Source organism: Anolis carolinensis, chromosome 1 (assembly GCF_035594765.1).
Source record: "Anolis carolinensis isolate JA03-04 chromosome 1, rAnoCar3.1.pri, whole genome shotgun sequence".
Lineage (NCBI taxonomy): Eukaryota > Metazoa > Chordata > Lepidosauria > Squamata > Dactyloidae > Anolis > Anolis carolinensis.
In genome coordinates this window covers 232,707,454-232,722,415 of record NC_085841.1, presented here as the reverse complement: position 1 = coordinate 232,722,415, position 14,962 = coordinate 232,707,454, and the positions used below count along the sequence as shown (strand labels likewise).

General features: G+C 38.3%; 1 protein-coding gene across 1 annotated transcript in view; it reads left to right on the top strand.

The window, feature by feature from the left end:
• Positions 1–14,962, top strand: part of thsd7b (thrombospondin type 1 domain containing 7B) — a 629,413-nt gene that overhangs the window by 572,584 nt on the left and 41,867 nt on the right. Inside the window, exons 16-17 of the mRNA XM_062966810.1 lie at positions 3,100–3,233; positions 4,097–4,250. Coding sequence (XP_062822880.1) covers positions 3,100–3,233; positions 4,097–4,250 — 288 coding nt within the window. The remainder of the gene's footprint in view (positions 1–3,099; positions 3,234–4,096; positions 4,251–14,962) is intronic.

The following is a 14,962-nucleotide window of genomic DNA, read 5'->3' as shown; positions in this document are numbered from 1 at the left end:
TTCTGTGTCATGAGGGTACTGGTACACAAGGATTGTGTGTGTTGTTATCCCTCTCTGAAGTCCCAGCTTCTTAAAATATATCTGCATGGTATACTTTAAGAAGCCAACGTTATTATGGCAACACTACAGATTTCGGGTTGAGAACATGTGCCCTATGAGGTGATTGTTGAGTTGATATTTGTTCTGGAACCTGTGATACAAGGTTTGCATATATAGGGGATCTACCACACTAGTTTCAAACCATGTTCACCTGCGCTTTTGCAAACTTGGTGTTTTCCTGAACCACAACAAGGGACATTTTAAAATGAATAAAGAAAATCAAGAATTTTCTGAAAAGCCAAAGAAAATTGCTTCTGACTTTGTGTGTCAATGTGGTTAGAACTGTTTATTTTCTTGGTAAGCTTGGGATCTCAAATTTGCACTTGCTGTGACAGTATAGAGTTGGAATGGAAAGGACAAAGAAAAAACTCGCAACAACTGGAAGGCCAGGAAGCTGATCCCTTTGTTTCCTTTCTGTTATTAAGAAAAATGGCCTTTCATGATCTGAAGTAAAGTGTACTCCATCGCTATAATTGGAATGGAGCAATGGCTCTTTTTCTATTCTTCTTTGTTTCCATTTTATTAGTATGGCATGTAGATCTTTCATTATTAGTGAATTCTTTGTTTTCCTTCTCCACTTTTATTTTATTTTACCATTTTATTTTAAACTTCATTCTGTAGCTCCATTTCTCTGCATGCCTTGTAGAAGTTCTTGCCTCAAAAGGAGAGGGCATTTTAAAAAAGGAAATGTGTTTTATGCATACATATTCGGGAGAACAAATGTGAAAAAGGTGAATGCAGAGGACCACAAGCTCGTCCACAACAGATCCCTACTCCTGATCAGATTTTTTAACTGAAAGAATGCCCCTCAAATCTCAAAAATTATTTTATCAATGGCTGTGCCACTATTACAGGTACAAAAACCGGGGGCTCTAGATAACATCTTCTATAATTAGTCAGACTGGCTATCATGATAGCTGAGTAGGAAGAGAGATATAATCCTACAAATCTGGTAGACATCAGGGACAGGAAGGATGCCCTGGATGCCTTTTGCAGGAAAGGATCTGGCAGACTGTCTTCTTTCTTTCCCTGTCTCTGTCAATATTCTTGATAAAGAAGTCTTCAAACTTTCAAGCACCTGTGTTTATAGAGCCCCGAGGATCACTTTAATCTCCTTGCTGTCATTAAGCTGAGCTCCAAATTAGAGGTGACTTTTATCATGTATCTTGATCTGCAGTAGTTCTTTTTAATGAATGAACAAATGAGCCAGCAAGCCAGCACAGGGACCCTGGCAAGGAGAAGGAGATTTAACCCTTTGCCCTTGCTGTCAGTCAGACTAGAACGAACCATGCCACCTACCATTTGGAAAGGACTGAAAGCATATGCAGATACATATAGGCCCACAGGCACTCAATCGAAAGCCAATTATCTCTTATCTTGTCATATGTTGCCACTGACCAGTTCCAATATCCTGTGAATCTCTTGAGAGGTAGACACATCTTTTCAACTTTATGGCTAGCAAAACACATATCCATGGAGGTTCTAGCAGGGTAGCGCAGCTATCGTATACCTGGGATCCAAGTGGAGACCTTGGTATATTCCTTCTACCTGGGACAGTCAACCTCTTCCACCAAGCATGGAAAGGACACACATGGAGTGCTGAGGGAGGAAGGGGACACCCACCTAGCTCATCATATCAACCAAGTCAACCCTGGCGATCAATGGGGTGACAGGTGTAATGTTTTAATGTTTTACACTCCAGGTCTGTGACCGTAGTAATTATTTTATTTACCCCATTGCTGCTGTTCCTCCTCCTCAGGGCTGCCCCCTTGCTTCAGCCCTGCCATGTGGCTCTGGCTGCCTCTGCCAGGGAAGAAGGAACGCTGCTCCACTCAGTGCACTCAGTGAGTGAGTGAGGGAGGGCGGGTGACAGCAGCAGCAGAAGAGCCTGGAAGAGGCGGCCAGATTCCTCTTCTGCCCTGCTCCAGCCGGCCATGCTGGGAAACATGAAGGACTCGGAAAAGGGGGTGGGATTTGTGGAGGACTCCACCCCCTCTTCCAAGTACTCCACGTTTCTCGGCATGGCCGGCTGGAGTGGCGGCAGAAGAGGAGTCTGGCTGCCTCCTCCAGGCTCTTCTGCCGCCACTGCTGCCCACACTCCCTCGCTCACTAAATAATAACTTTTCCCACGAAACAGCGAGTCCATGATAAGCGAACCATGGGAAAATTTAGTGGGGGAACACTGTATATCTAAACCCCTTGAATAAACACCCTTTCTAAATCACTGTAGAACTGAAGGAACTATTTCTTAGTAAACAGAGAAAATGGTGCAAAGGCAGTTAGTGCTTACATCACAAAGAATGTAGAGGGCCTCATAAAGAGTCATGAGGGAAAGTATCAGAAGGAAAAGAGTTCAAGTGAATGCTCAGCTGTTTGCCCTAGATAGATAGATAGATAGATAGATAGATAGATAGATAGATAGATAGGTAGATAGATAGATAGCATACAGTAAAAGGGCACTTTTATTTAGACAAAATGCAAAATAAAATATAACTTTATATACCAGTTGGGATAGAAATTAATTTCTCAAAGTCATACAATTCTATTATCTCACCGCAAGTTAAACACCAAGAGCTCCTGAAATTTTCCTGTGCATAGAAAACAGAGAGAATTGGGATGTGCCATGAATAATATCTTCTACAAAAATATAATGTGTTATATAATTATAAGAGTGGATATCCGATGGATGTTGCATGAACATTCAGAGGAAATGAAATTGCAATGGAATTCTTGTATAGACTGCTGGAAAAAGCTGTTATTTTTATTCAAAGAAACTGCATGCATATTACATTTTCTGCACAGCTTTTGGCAAGTGCGTAATGAATCAATGAATTTAAACATTGCAATATTCTCTGAACAGTGAATAAAATCCAGCATATTTCTCAGTAAAATAGGTATTTGTTTTAGATTGTTTTTAATGTTGGTTTGCCAAAGCATTTCTATGGAGAATATTCACATGGATGATAGCTTATGTATAATTTCATATGTTTTCTTCGTAAGGTGTATGAGGCAGTCCCATGTTACAGCAAATGCAATCAGTATTCCTGGAAAGTAGAACCCTGGTCGCCATGTGAAACCAACAGTGAGCAAAACTCTCTTCTCTGTGGAGATGGAATACAAACTAGGAAAAACAGGTCTGTAGAAATGAAAACAGTAGGACTTGATTCTGGACTATTAAGGAAGTTGAACAGCTATTCTAGAAGCAATGAGGCTCTCATCGACCCATGTTAGTCTGCATAGTAATGAAAACGTTCAAAGAGAATAGGTGGAAAGCAGCTATACAAATATATATGCTAAATCTATCAATTGCAGTAGATCCATTGAAACAAAAGAGAGCTATTTCTCACCACTTTGTAGTTCTCATTGATTTTGGTGGATTCAGTTTAATTGAGATTAACATTGTTTTTAACTCATGTGTTTATTTAAAGCATACATATATGCATATGATGTCTGCAAGCAGCCTCCTTGACCTACCCTTTGGGAGTGATGCATGAAAATAATTATAGCTTGTGGGGTAGAAATCATGTCTCATAGGAAGAAAACATACCATATTTCTGATTCACTCAGATGAGTTTAGTGCCTTGATTAAAACCAGAATTTTAGTATTATAATATGAATTGAATATTTGTTGCCTTTCAGTTTTCTGTATCACTATGATACATGAGGCAATATATATATTAAGAGATAATAAAGAGATAAAACACTTCCAATTTAATTTCAATTACATGTATATCAGCGGCTGTGTCCACCCCAATTCTTCCCTCTTGATATTTTTTTTACTACACTTCCGCATATCCTCAGCTGGCTGGCCAGAGACAATGGAGATAGCTAGGGTGGTTGAGACTAGTTGAACAACTAGTTCTACTAGCAAAACACACAAACATGACCGGTTGTAGTTAAACAGGCTGTGGCACAGTTTATAATATATTGGTTTATTTTCTCTTTTATCTTTGTTTATCATTGGTTACCCGACCAATTGCACATTTTTTTCCTGCAGATGTGTAAACACCACTGAAGAGGGTGGTGAAGAAACTGTGGCCCATATGCTATGCAATCAATCTGAAATTCCTGTTGAAACACAGAAATGTATTATCTACTGTCCTGGCGAGTGTGTGGTGTCTGCCTGGAGTCACTGGAACCAATGTCCACAGGTAAAATTAGTTACTACTGTGTGGTTTCAAATTATTTCTGTTTTTCCTTAATGCAAGTTCAAACAGGTGAAGAGATCTAAAACATTCAATATCATCCTTGCAAACAAAGATGAGTAATTACTATAATTTTCTCTCTACTGTGTGAGGAAACTTACATTTTTGTACAGTATTTGATAATCTTAAAATGTTCTGGAGGAGAAAAAATGGTTGGTGTGGGATGGGGTGTAAAAAATTTAGATAGATAAAGACTTGGTTGTTTTCACAGAAAACCGTGAAATCTGTCAATGTTTTCTGTGTGTTTTAATTCAGAAAATGAAGTGGAATACGTTTAAAAACAATGAATACGTAGAGAATATCTTCCATCCCTACACAGAATATATTACATATAATTCTTTGCTACATTTTTAAAAGGATAACAATTACTTTTTTCCTCCCACTGTGAGAAACAACATTTTCTGCACAAGAATTAATATTTCCTATTAGAAACTAAGGGAGAGCTTGGTGTTTCTTATGCAGAAATTCTTTTTCTGTACAAAATAAGCATATGAAAATTTCATAGAATAAGTCTTGAACTGTGAAGACTCCTGTTAGTCCAGGACTCTTTCTCATCAAGATTTCGCAACACTCAAAAAGTATTTTAAAATATTCTTTCCATCCTTATCAGAGAAGCAGAAAACAGATAATCTATCTTAGGCAGGAACTATAACTCATTAGTAGAGCACTCACTTTGCTGGCAGAAGTCCCAGGTTCAGTTCCTCGGATTGCTAGGTAGGACAAAGAAATAAGCCTATGTAAAACCAAAAAGAACCACTAACAGTCTGAATTTTTAATATTTGAACTTGATAGGACCAAGGTTGTCTAATTCAGTATACTTCTTCTTCTCTTCTTAAACAGTAATCTTACCTTGACTTTCCAAGAAAAGTCAACTTCAGAATTCCTAAATGGAAGGAGACAAGGACATTTTCTAGGGGAAATGCTGATTAAATCTCTCTTCTGGTAAATAGATAGTTGCTGGATGAACATGTATAATGTAGAAACAACGTTCTGATTTGAGAAATCTTTTTCTCCTTTTCATTTTTAAAAATATGTTGAAGAGAATAGCCCTAAAGTGTCAGCTGATATGGCTTGTCACTTAAATCCAATGCACATCCCCTGATTGGCCCACCCTGTTGGCATCCATATAAACAGTGCAAATGTCTGCAAGGAGACAATATTTCCATTTGTAGCTAGTTGAAATCTCAAATCATAGTCCATATAAATTTTCATGCTGTATGTACCAATGCTGAGAGATGGAGCTCACCAGTGTGGGTGATGTTGTGCATGGGTCTGCTTGGTGTGGACCATCGTGGGATTCATGGTGCCTGATCTGGGCTTTAAGGTGATGGCAAAAGACCCATGACACTGATTTAAGGTATAAAGATTGCAGATTAATATACACACGAGCGGAGGTGGTTGCAACTGTGGTGGGTGCTAGGACAGAGCATGCATTATCTCAGTAGTGCCATGTGCATGAGTCATACATAAAGAGAGCCTTTGTGAATTCATGAATTCATGTTGCTCTTAATATTTATCTTGGTCCACTGAAGTAATTTAAATTATTCTCACTGGAATGATTCAGTATGCTCATGAGAAAGCAACAGTGTATTTGGAAAGCAAGGCAAGAAAAAGCCAGCAAATATCTACAACATCAAAGTGATTTTCATATGGGCATTATATCTCATGAGAGACCAATGATAGAAGGAACTATAAAACTATGTCTGGATTTTTGCTTGTTTCATTAGCATTGCTTGATAAATATGATAGTTCTGTTTCTTCAGATTCCAAACCGTGGGTGAGCAGAGAATCGAGCCATCTCTGACTGGTAGTTTACTGACTGGTAGCATGTTTGTTGCTGAGAGGAATGAAACTTTCAAGTAGTTAAGAATTTTATGCATGTTGACAACGAATATACACAAATTAGGTAGCATTTCCTGATAAGATTTCAGTGTGAGAAATACATATGACATGAAGAAGATGGGGAGGATTCTAGCTTTTGAGGAAGCACATATCTTCTTTGTATATAGGGAAAACACCTGGGAAGCTTCTAGACTGCAGGGCACACACAGTATGCATATTTCTAATAATTCAGAGTAGAAACATTGATTAGCATGTTTTCATTGCCTAAACATGTAAAAATTAGTCACTGCTGCTCTTAAAAACATGGGAATACTGAAGCCAGTTTTTACTGGCATATTATTACTGACCTAACCCACCCTAATATAATGGCACGATACTAATGGCATGCATATTTCCATCAGGCATTTATTTAAAGAGTGTGCATGATGTCTGGAAATGCTTTTCTGATCACTGTGACAGGGATACTCAGGCTTAAAGACATTTTTGCTTCTGATAATTTATTAAGATACAAATATTTTATTTCATGACTTGAAAAAAATCCCCTCAGGTTGAAACACCCATATCATTTATAATGCTGACATTATCATATTACCATTTCATTCTTGTGTGCACTTGCTTGTTTTAAATATACACTTTATTAGTATTCCAAAACTGTGAATGAAAGTACATGTCTGTGCCATCTACTAGTCTATTAACTTGAATGTCTGATTTGTAAGCATGCTTAATGTCATTGGCATATAGAAATGGGCTACAATACTTATGAGAGTGAACCACACAATGGTCCTCTCATTAGCTATAGAGATAGGTTGGGGTGAATTGACAGACAGACATATAGAATAGAAGTCCAAGGTAAGAATTATGGCCAACATAAATAAGCCTCTTTAGGCAATGTGTGGAAAGAGACTGATAGTAACATATTATATTAGAATAAGAAATTTCTAGAATGGAGGATATGCTGTTGAACTTTCTGTTTATAAGTTCAATTATAGTTGTAAATGCTAGCTAGGAGATCATGTACGAAAGTGATGGTGGGGGATCAGAAGGATGAAGACCAAAATTGTTTGGATATGAAAGATTATTTGTTTGCCGAATGATGAAAAGTGGTGGTGTTTTAATAACACTTCACAGTGTCTTCTGATCTTTTTAAAGAATGCTCTAAGGCAGTGGTTCTCAACCTATGGGTTCCCAGTTGTTTTGGCTACAACTCCCAGAAATCCCAGCCAGTTTACCAGCTGTTAGGATTTCTGAGAGTTGAAGGCCTAAATATCTGGGGACCCACAGGTTGAGAACCATGGCTCTAGGGACCTCATCACATTTAAAATTTAAAATGTTTAATCAATATGCATCCCACATTTTTACAACAGAATGCATACAGGATCCTGACAGGATGCATATACTCTCCATCACATGAATTTCTTACTGTTTAAAGTAATCCGTCTTTACTCATCACACCACAGAAGCTCTGTATAAGATAATGTTTGATATGCTCCTTTCCCTCACTGGATAGATTTGGGACTGATTTTTTTTAGAACAATCCTTTCCTGTGTTGCCAAAAAAACATGCCAAAAGGAAGAACCATGTAAAATAAATCCCACCCTCATGCTTCTAATTTACATGACTAAATCCTTTCTTTAGGGTGCTAAGATGAGGCTTACCTACTTCCTCATGGACGTAATATGCAAGTCAAATGAGGAAAACATTTTGGTATAATATAGTGCAGCAGAGTCAAGTATATCCAAGTGCACAGCTGGAAAAATATCTGTTGCAGATAGAAATGTATCAGCAATTAAATGGCAGAATTTGTTAAATCCAGTGGAATTTCTGAGTTTTTAAGTGGTGCTGCCTTTGCAATCTGTTAAACAGAGTGTAGCTTTCCTTTCTGCTTTATTATTAGATAGGAACATAAAATTAAAGTTTGGGCCCTATTCACTTTACACAGTTATAGCAATCTGGTGCTATTTTAATTGTGCTATAGAATCCAGGGGTTATAGTTCAGTGAAGCACGAGAACTCTCTGATAGAGATTTCTAAATATCCCTCCTACAAATCCCAGGATTCCTTAGAATGGAACCAAGGCAGTTAGAATGGCATCTTAGTTCTAAAAGGTCTGTATAAACAGCCTGTAAATCTAAGAAGTAAAAGCTGGATCAAGCATCATGATAAATAGACGTGAAGATAGATGGCACTGGCAACAAAAAGTAACATTTCCAGAAAGCAATCTGAAAGTTTGTCTTTTGTTGTCATATTTTAATCCACCTTGTATTTTAAAACTATAATTGAACCTGTAAACCTGAGTTTACATTCAGAAACCTTGAGATAAATGCACATGCACACAATACTTGTGAATGCCACCATGAATCAAGACAAAGAATATGTACAGTATATGAAACACAGCATTTTGTAAGGGAAGCAGTCCCACATTCAGCTTCAAAATACTATGCCATTCATCAATGAGGTATTTAAGTATGTCCACACATTTGTAAATTAGTGTTGATTTGTGCATATGCTTTCCTAAACATGTTCATTGTAGCAGATAGGAAAGATCAGTGTTTGCATATCACTTATTTTTGCTCTTTAAGAAGCAAATGTGCAAGAAGATTGAGGCTAAGATTATGCTGCAATCCCTAATTTGACTGGTTTTACCTATTCACCATCTAAACGTTTTTTTCCAGATGTAACAATACAAAGATTGATTCATTTATTTATTTACAGTATTTATATTCTGCCCTTCTCACCCCGAAGGGGACTCAGGGCGGATCACATTACACATATAAGGCAAACATTCAATGCCTTAAGATAGAACAAAGACAAGACAAACGCGGGGCTCCGAGCTGGCCTCGAACTCATGACCTCTTGGTCAGAGTGATTTGTTGCAGCTGGCTGCAGCTGGTTGCTCAACAGCCTGCGCCACAGCCCGGCCCAAGACATTTCAAGATGTCTTGAGAAATCCAGTGTCTGTTCTCTGCCTCAGAAAGCTAGGCTCACCCAGGACAGAAACAACTGCATCTCAAGTAAAGTTACTTTTTCTATTGCTAATGGAATTGAAAAGCTATTGCCTAGATTTTGGGACTCTGTCTCCCAGTGCCCAAATGTCCGAAGAGGGAAGCGACCTCTACGAGCATTAATATCCTTCCAGATGACCTTAACTGACAACAACAAACCAACAATGGGTTATTGTGAATTTTCCGGGCATCAGGAGAGAATGCTTCTGGAACACGGCCATACAACACGGAAAATTCACAACAACCCAGTGATTCCGGCCATGAAAGACTTCAACAACACGTTGAACAAAACCAACACCTTGACAAAATACAGTTCTGTGACTCTAAAATGTTCACCCCCCCTCCCAAAAAAAAAGATTTTTGACACTTTGAAAGCTTGCATAATACATTTTGTGCATTTTTCCTGGCACAATAAAGATATCCCTCTCCCTCCAGAGTCCCAGTGACTTTTGTATCACTAGCCCCATGAAGGAAATTTCAATTAATCTTAACAAATACTTCCTTAAATGCCTCATTTAGCTCTAATTCTGCCCCTATCAATATCATATTGTTAAGAGTCATAATCCAATCAAATATTCCGTCTTTTTCTTCTTGTCGGTAGACTGTTTTGAGAAGTGTTACATCAAGAGTGAATATCTTTCCTGTCTATTTCAATAAACATTGGCAAATTAAATAGAAACACATTTTTCTTCAGAGACTTCATATTAGTTTCAGATACAACAGTGTGTTCACACTTCATCATTTGATTTGGTACTTCTGCACAGGCAGCTGAAAGTTTATCATCTCCTGCTAAATGCGCAGCTCTGAACAGCAGAACGTGCAATGCTTTGACTCTGCATTCATCTGACTTGGAAATTTAATTAATTGACTTCAATCAAATTCATCAAAGCATTCTTAAACTGAGTTAATATGCAAGTTGCACTACAAGTCCCTGAAATAATTATCTCAGATTTATTGTATCAGCTGTCAGCTTTCTTGCTTACAACAGTTGATAACCCATAGTACGAGATCTGTGAGGCCTCTATGTTTGCATCAACTGTTAACATTTACAGTAGCTAATTCAACGGGGTCTGATACCAGTTCATTTAATTATGCAAATTTCTAGCATAAGGCACAGAATGAAAGAAAAACTCCTACTGCTCCTTGTGGATCAGCCACACTTCTGTAGCAGCTATGAATATCAAGTAAGTTTATGTCTCATAAATAAAATCTGTGCTGCTGACATATTATGGGTTATTTTGAAAGCAGACACAAGTCACAGGTTTAGTTGTAAGAAAAATTCCTTTCTTGTCTCACCTAGATACCCAGTGTAGTCCTACCTAGAGGAGAGCCATCAAAATCAACGAGACCTTTGCTAGTTGTGATTCACAATTCCCATTCATTTCAATATGCTTGCTCCACATAAAACTAACACTTTAGCTCTTCAAATACTCTCCTTTTTTGGTTCAAAAGTTCTGAATTTGCCCAAGTTTTAATTGTCCCAGTGGACAAACAACAACTAAGATGAGCATTGCCATATGTTTTTATTAGTAAGATTTATTTTCATATCCACCAAATTTAAGTTGGGCTCGAATGGCAGAGGTATCAGAAATGATAGCGCTCAGTTGCTGTACAAGTTGTGACCCTTATGCTTGGGTTTTATCCTATACTCAAAACATTTCATAAAAAACTGTTCCTCTTTTCTTTTCAGTTCTCATAGCCACAACTTATGATTCCTGTGAAGCCAAAATTGTTCTCCCATTTCAGGGCTCTCAGCACTGGGTTCATGAGTTAGCATGAGTCCCATGAAATGAAAGAGTTCTCCAATGCAGCATCTTTAGCAGGCTTCGGAGCCTAATTGGCAGCCCAACGCCCACACATGCCCTTTCCAGATTTCATCAGGTTTAGACATGGTCAAAATACACAAGAAATCAAAAGCAGACAAGCCTGGGTGGCCACTCTCTTTTTTTATTTTGGAACTTGGGAAGTGGTGCTTTGAATTGGTTTAACAAGAAGGCAGTGATTCCTTCAAACTCAGAAACGGAACAGCAAAAAATGACACATATTTTTCCAATGTAGGTATTAAGAGCCACAAAAATATGAGGGCAACTCTTTTCTGACCCTTGCTATAATATAATCCCCAATATTAATCAGTCATTACCTCGGACAAATAATTCATTTCATTATTTTGTAAATAAAGAATACAAATGTTTAAACCATAGTGCCAAAAAGGCTTAGCTCCATATCTAATACATGGAAAGTCAGACATGCATGCATGCATGCATACATGCATGTAACATCTTGGCTAATGTTCAGTAGATGAAATTCTTGCTATACAACATTCTACAGGTTTAATTATTTTGTAAATAAAGAACACAAATGTTTAAACCATAGTGCCAAAAAGGCTTAGCTCCATATCTAATACATAGAAAGCCAGACTTGCATACATGTATACGTACATACATGCATGTAACAGATTGGCTAACGTTCAGTAGATAAAATTGTTGCTATACAACATTCTTTAGGTTTCATTATTTTGTAAATAAAGAATACAAATGTTTAAACCATAGTGCCAAAAAGGCTTAGCTCCATATCTAATACATGGAAAGCCAGACTTGCATGCATGTATACGTACATACATGCATGTAACAGATTGTCTAATGTTCAGTAGATGAAATTGTTGCTATACAACATTCTACAGGTTTCATTGAAAGGAAAGTACTCCACACAATCCACATAGCTCTCCCCTAAGTCCCCTTGGGGAGACAGGGCAGGTTATAAATAAAATTATTATTATTATAACACTTCACAGGACCTTCCCCATTCCAAATGAGGTAAATTTCTCAGCAAAAAGTTGTTTCCACTTCCATATTGCTTTGTACGAGCATAAAATCATTCATATACCCTCTGGAAACTCTGAGATTTCACTAAGGAGAAGCATGACCATTCAGATCAGTGAAGCAACACCATTGCAGTCAGAGATGTAAAAAATATAAAGGCTCTAATCGATATTGAAAATTACCTACACAGTAACACATGTTATACATTAACACCAATAACCGTTCAGAACAGGGGTAAATGTTTTCAAACCTTCCTGTTCTTTGGGTAAGTGTTGTTATTCTTTCCTGGTGATTAACAGCTCAGGGAGGAGGGAGGTGCACAAGAGTTCAGGAAACCATTATGGATTAATTGTGTGGAGCTACATTTTTTAAGCACCGCTTATATTGTAAATAGCTTATTAAATTGTTACAGAGTGTTCACATCTGCATCCAGATTGTTATGAATGGTTCATTACACAGTTAAAACTGGTCAAATCCCTTCCCTACAGAAGCATTTTCTGCAGTGCAAGCCTCAAGTTGCACATTTCATTATGAATAGCTTGTTAAACATCATGTTCCAAGTACCATATGCAAGCATTTCAATAAATTACAGGGCTGGTAAGCATATTACAGCCTTGGTAGCCTACAGCTATGAGGTCCATATGAAGAACTAGTTGGAGAACTCCCCTGAAGCAATCTTAGAATTGGGACCATAAGAGCTATCTTGCACACTTGTGTTAAAGTACACAACACGACACATCCGTACCTCAAGAACATTCTCAAGTTTACTCCTTTCCAACAATGCAGTAGTAAACTGTAGCAGTTCAATTCTTCTCTTTTATTTCTAAAGACATGTTTATGTTTTGCATTTGCATGTGACAAAATGCTTCTAGTTAATTGTTAACCGAGTGTTATAATGGTTAGCCATCAGGCTTAACTACATAATAGTATCTCCATCATATTAGAAGATGAGCAAGTGATATTTTGGTGATGTGATTAGGTCTTGTGGTGACATTTCCTGAATAACAACAACAACAACAACAACAACAACAACTTTATTTTCAATCCCGCCTCCATCTCCCCAAAGGGACCCAGGGCGGCTAACATGGGGCCAAGCCCAAAAACAAAATATGAAAAAGAGTTAAAATATAAATAAACACTATCAACAAAACAGATCAAATAAAGTAAAACAGATTAAAACACAGTAATACAATATAACACAATAATAACAAAATAAAATAGTAAAATGATAAAACAAGTACATGTGTGGGCAAAATTGGCATCTGGATTTTTGACAAGGGTTTGTACCTATTTCTCCAACCATGTTGTCTGTTCTCCTGTAGGTAAGTGGATGTTTGAGATTGGGGAATGTTTGTAGGCAGGTAAAGGCCTACCACTAAGCACCTTTGATGGGACAGTGAGATTGTCCACAGTAGGTTGTAGTCCACTGATGAATAATCTGAGTGGTATCTGTCTCACACTGTATGTTTGACCACTAGTGAGATTCTGCCATTTCCTGTTTTCAGTTTGTTCTGTAATAAACTGCATACAAGTATTATCTTATTTTTTTCTTCTCACCTCATATACTGTAGAGTGACAAATGGTTGTTGAAATTCCATGAGGTTGGCATCCTTGTCTTGTGGGTATAAACAGATGTGATTGTATCAGAAGGTTTGGCTGTAAATTGTGGATTTGGTAGTGTATTCAGGGTAAAACCTAAAGGCATGTAAGTATATGTATACCAAATGGCAGGGGTTCTCAAACTAAGGCCCGTGGGCCAGATGCGGCCCTCCAAGATCATTTTCCTGGCCCCTGTCCTAAACTTTAGACTTAGGGTTGACCTAAGTCTGAAACGACTTGAAGGCACACAACAACAACAATCCTAATTTTTGACTATATCATCATAGTCCAGCCCCCCAACAGTCTGTGGGACCGTGAACCAGTCCTACACATACAAAGGTTTGAGGACCCCTGCCCAATGGGATATCGTTTGGTACTTGAGTCCTGAGTCCCCTCGGGTGAGAAGGGCGGGGTATAAATGTTGTAAATAAATAAATACTTAGATGTCAATTTGTAGCTGTATGGAGATGTCCCAGAAAGGTTCCAGGCTAATATTGATGGTGGATTTGAAAGTTGTTAAAATTTATTTATTTTATTTATTTACAGCATTTATATTCCGCCCTTCTCACCCTGAAGGGGACTCAGGGCGGATCACATTACACATATAGGCAAACATTCAATGCCTTTTTAACATAGAACAAAGACAAGACAAACATAGGCTCCGAGTGGGCTTCGCTCAGTGGCTCTCTCCCTTGGTAGAGCAACTTAACACTATAGGAGGGTTTTGTGGGCATGTGAGATCATGACAATTGAAAATGTGAATACAAAAAAGGTTAATTTGATAGTAAGCCTAGCTTACAACATCATAACTACAGGATGTCAGTCAGTAGTTTTCTTGGGAGGCCATTCTAGTTTTCCTATTCCTTGAGAAGGTGATGAGAATATGTCTTATCATTGTGTGATATCTGGAGAGCATGTCAAGGTAGAAGGAACAATCTGTAGACTGAAGCACCTGTCATACTGAGGGTCCGAAAGCCATGATGGATTGTAAGATAACATGAGGCATCCAAACAATGCCTCAGGTTAATCTGGAGTAAACTGGGATTTTCTAGTTTACTCCAGATTAATAAAACACCTGGAAAGATCCTGACCTTACTGCAAGGTGCTTGGCCTGTGGAGATTGACTTCCAGAACCACTGGCTGCGATCCTGGCGGTCAATCCCAATTGCCATTCCAGTTCTTCAGGCTTAAACCCTCCCCTCCCAGCCACCCCCCTTTCCCACCTCCCTCCTCCAAAGCTTTCAATATGTCATTTTGACATGTCATAAGCTTTCTCCAAGGGGCCTGACAATGCAGTCAGGCCCCTCTGGTATGTTTTTGGGGAAAAACAGGGGTGGGAACCAGCTACATGCCCTCCCAGATCGACCTCTGATTGATCTGGAACAGCATGTAGCTAC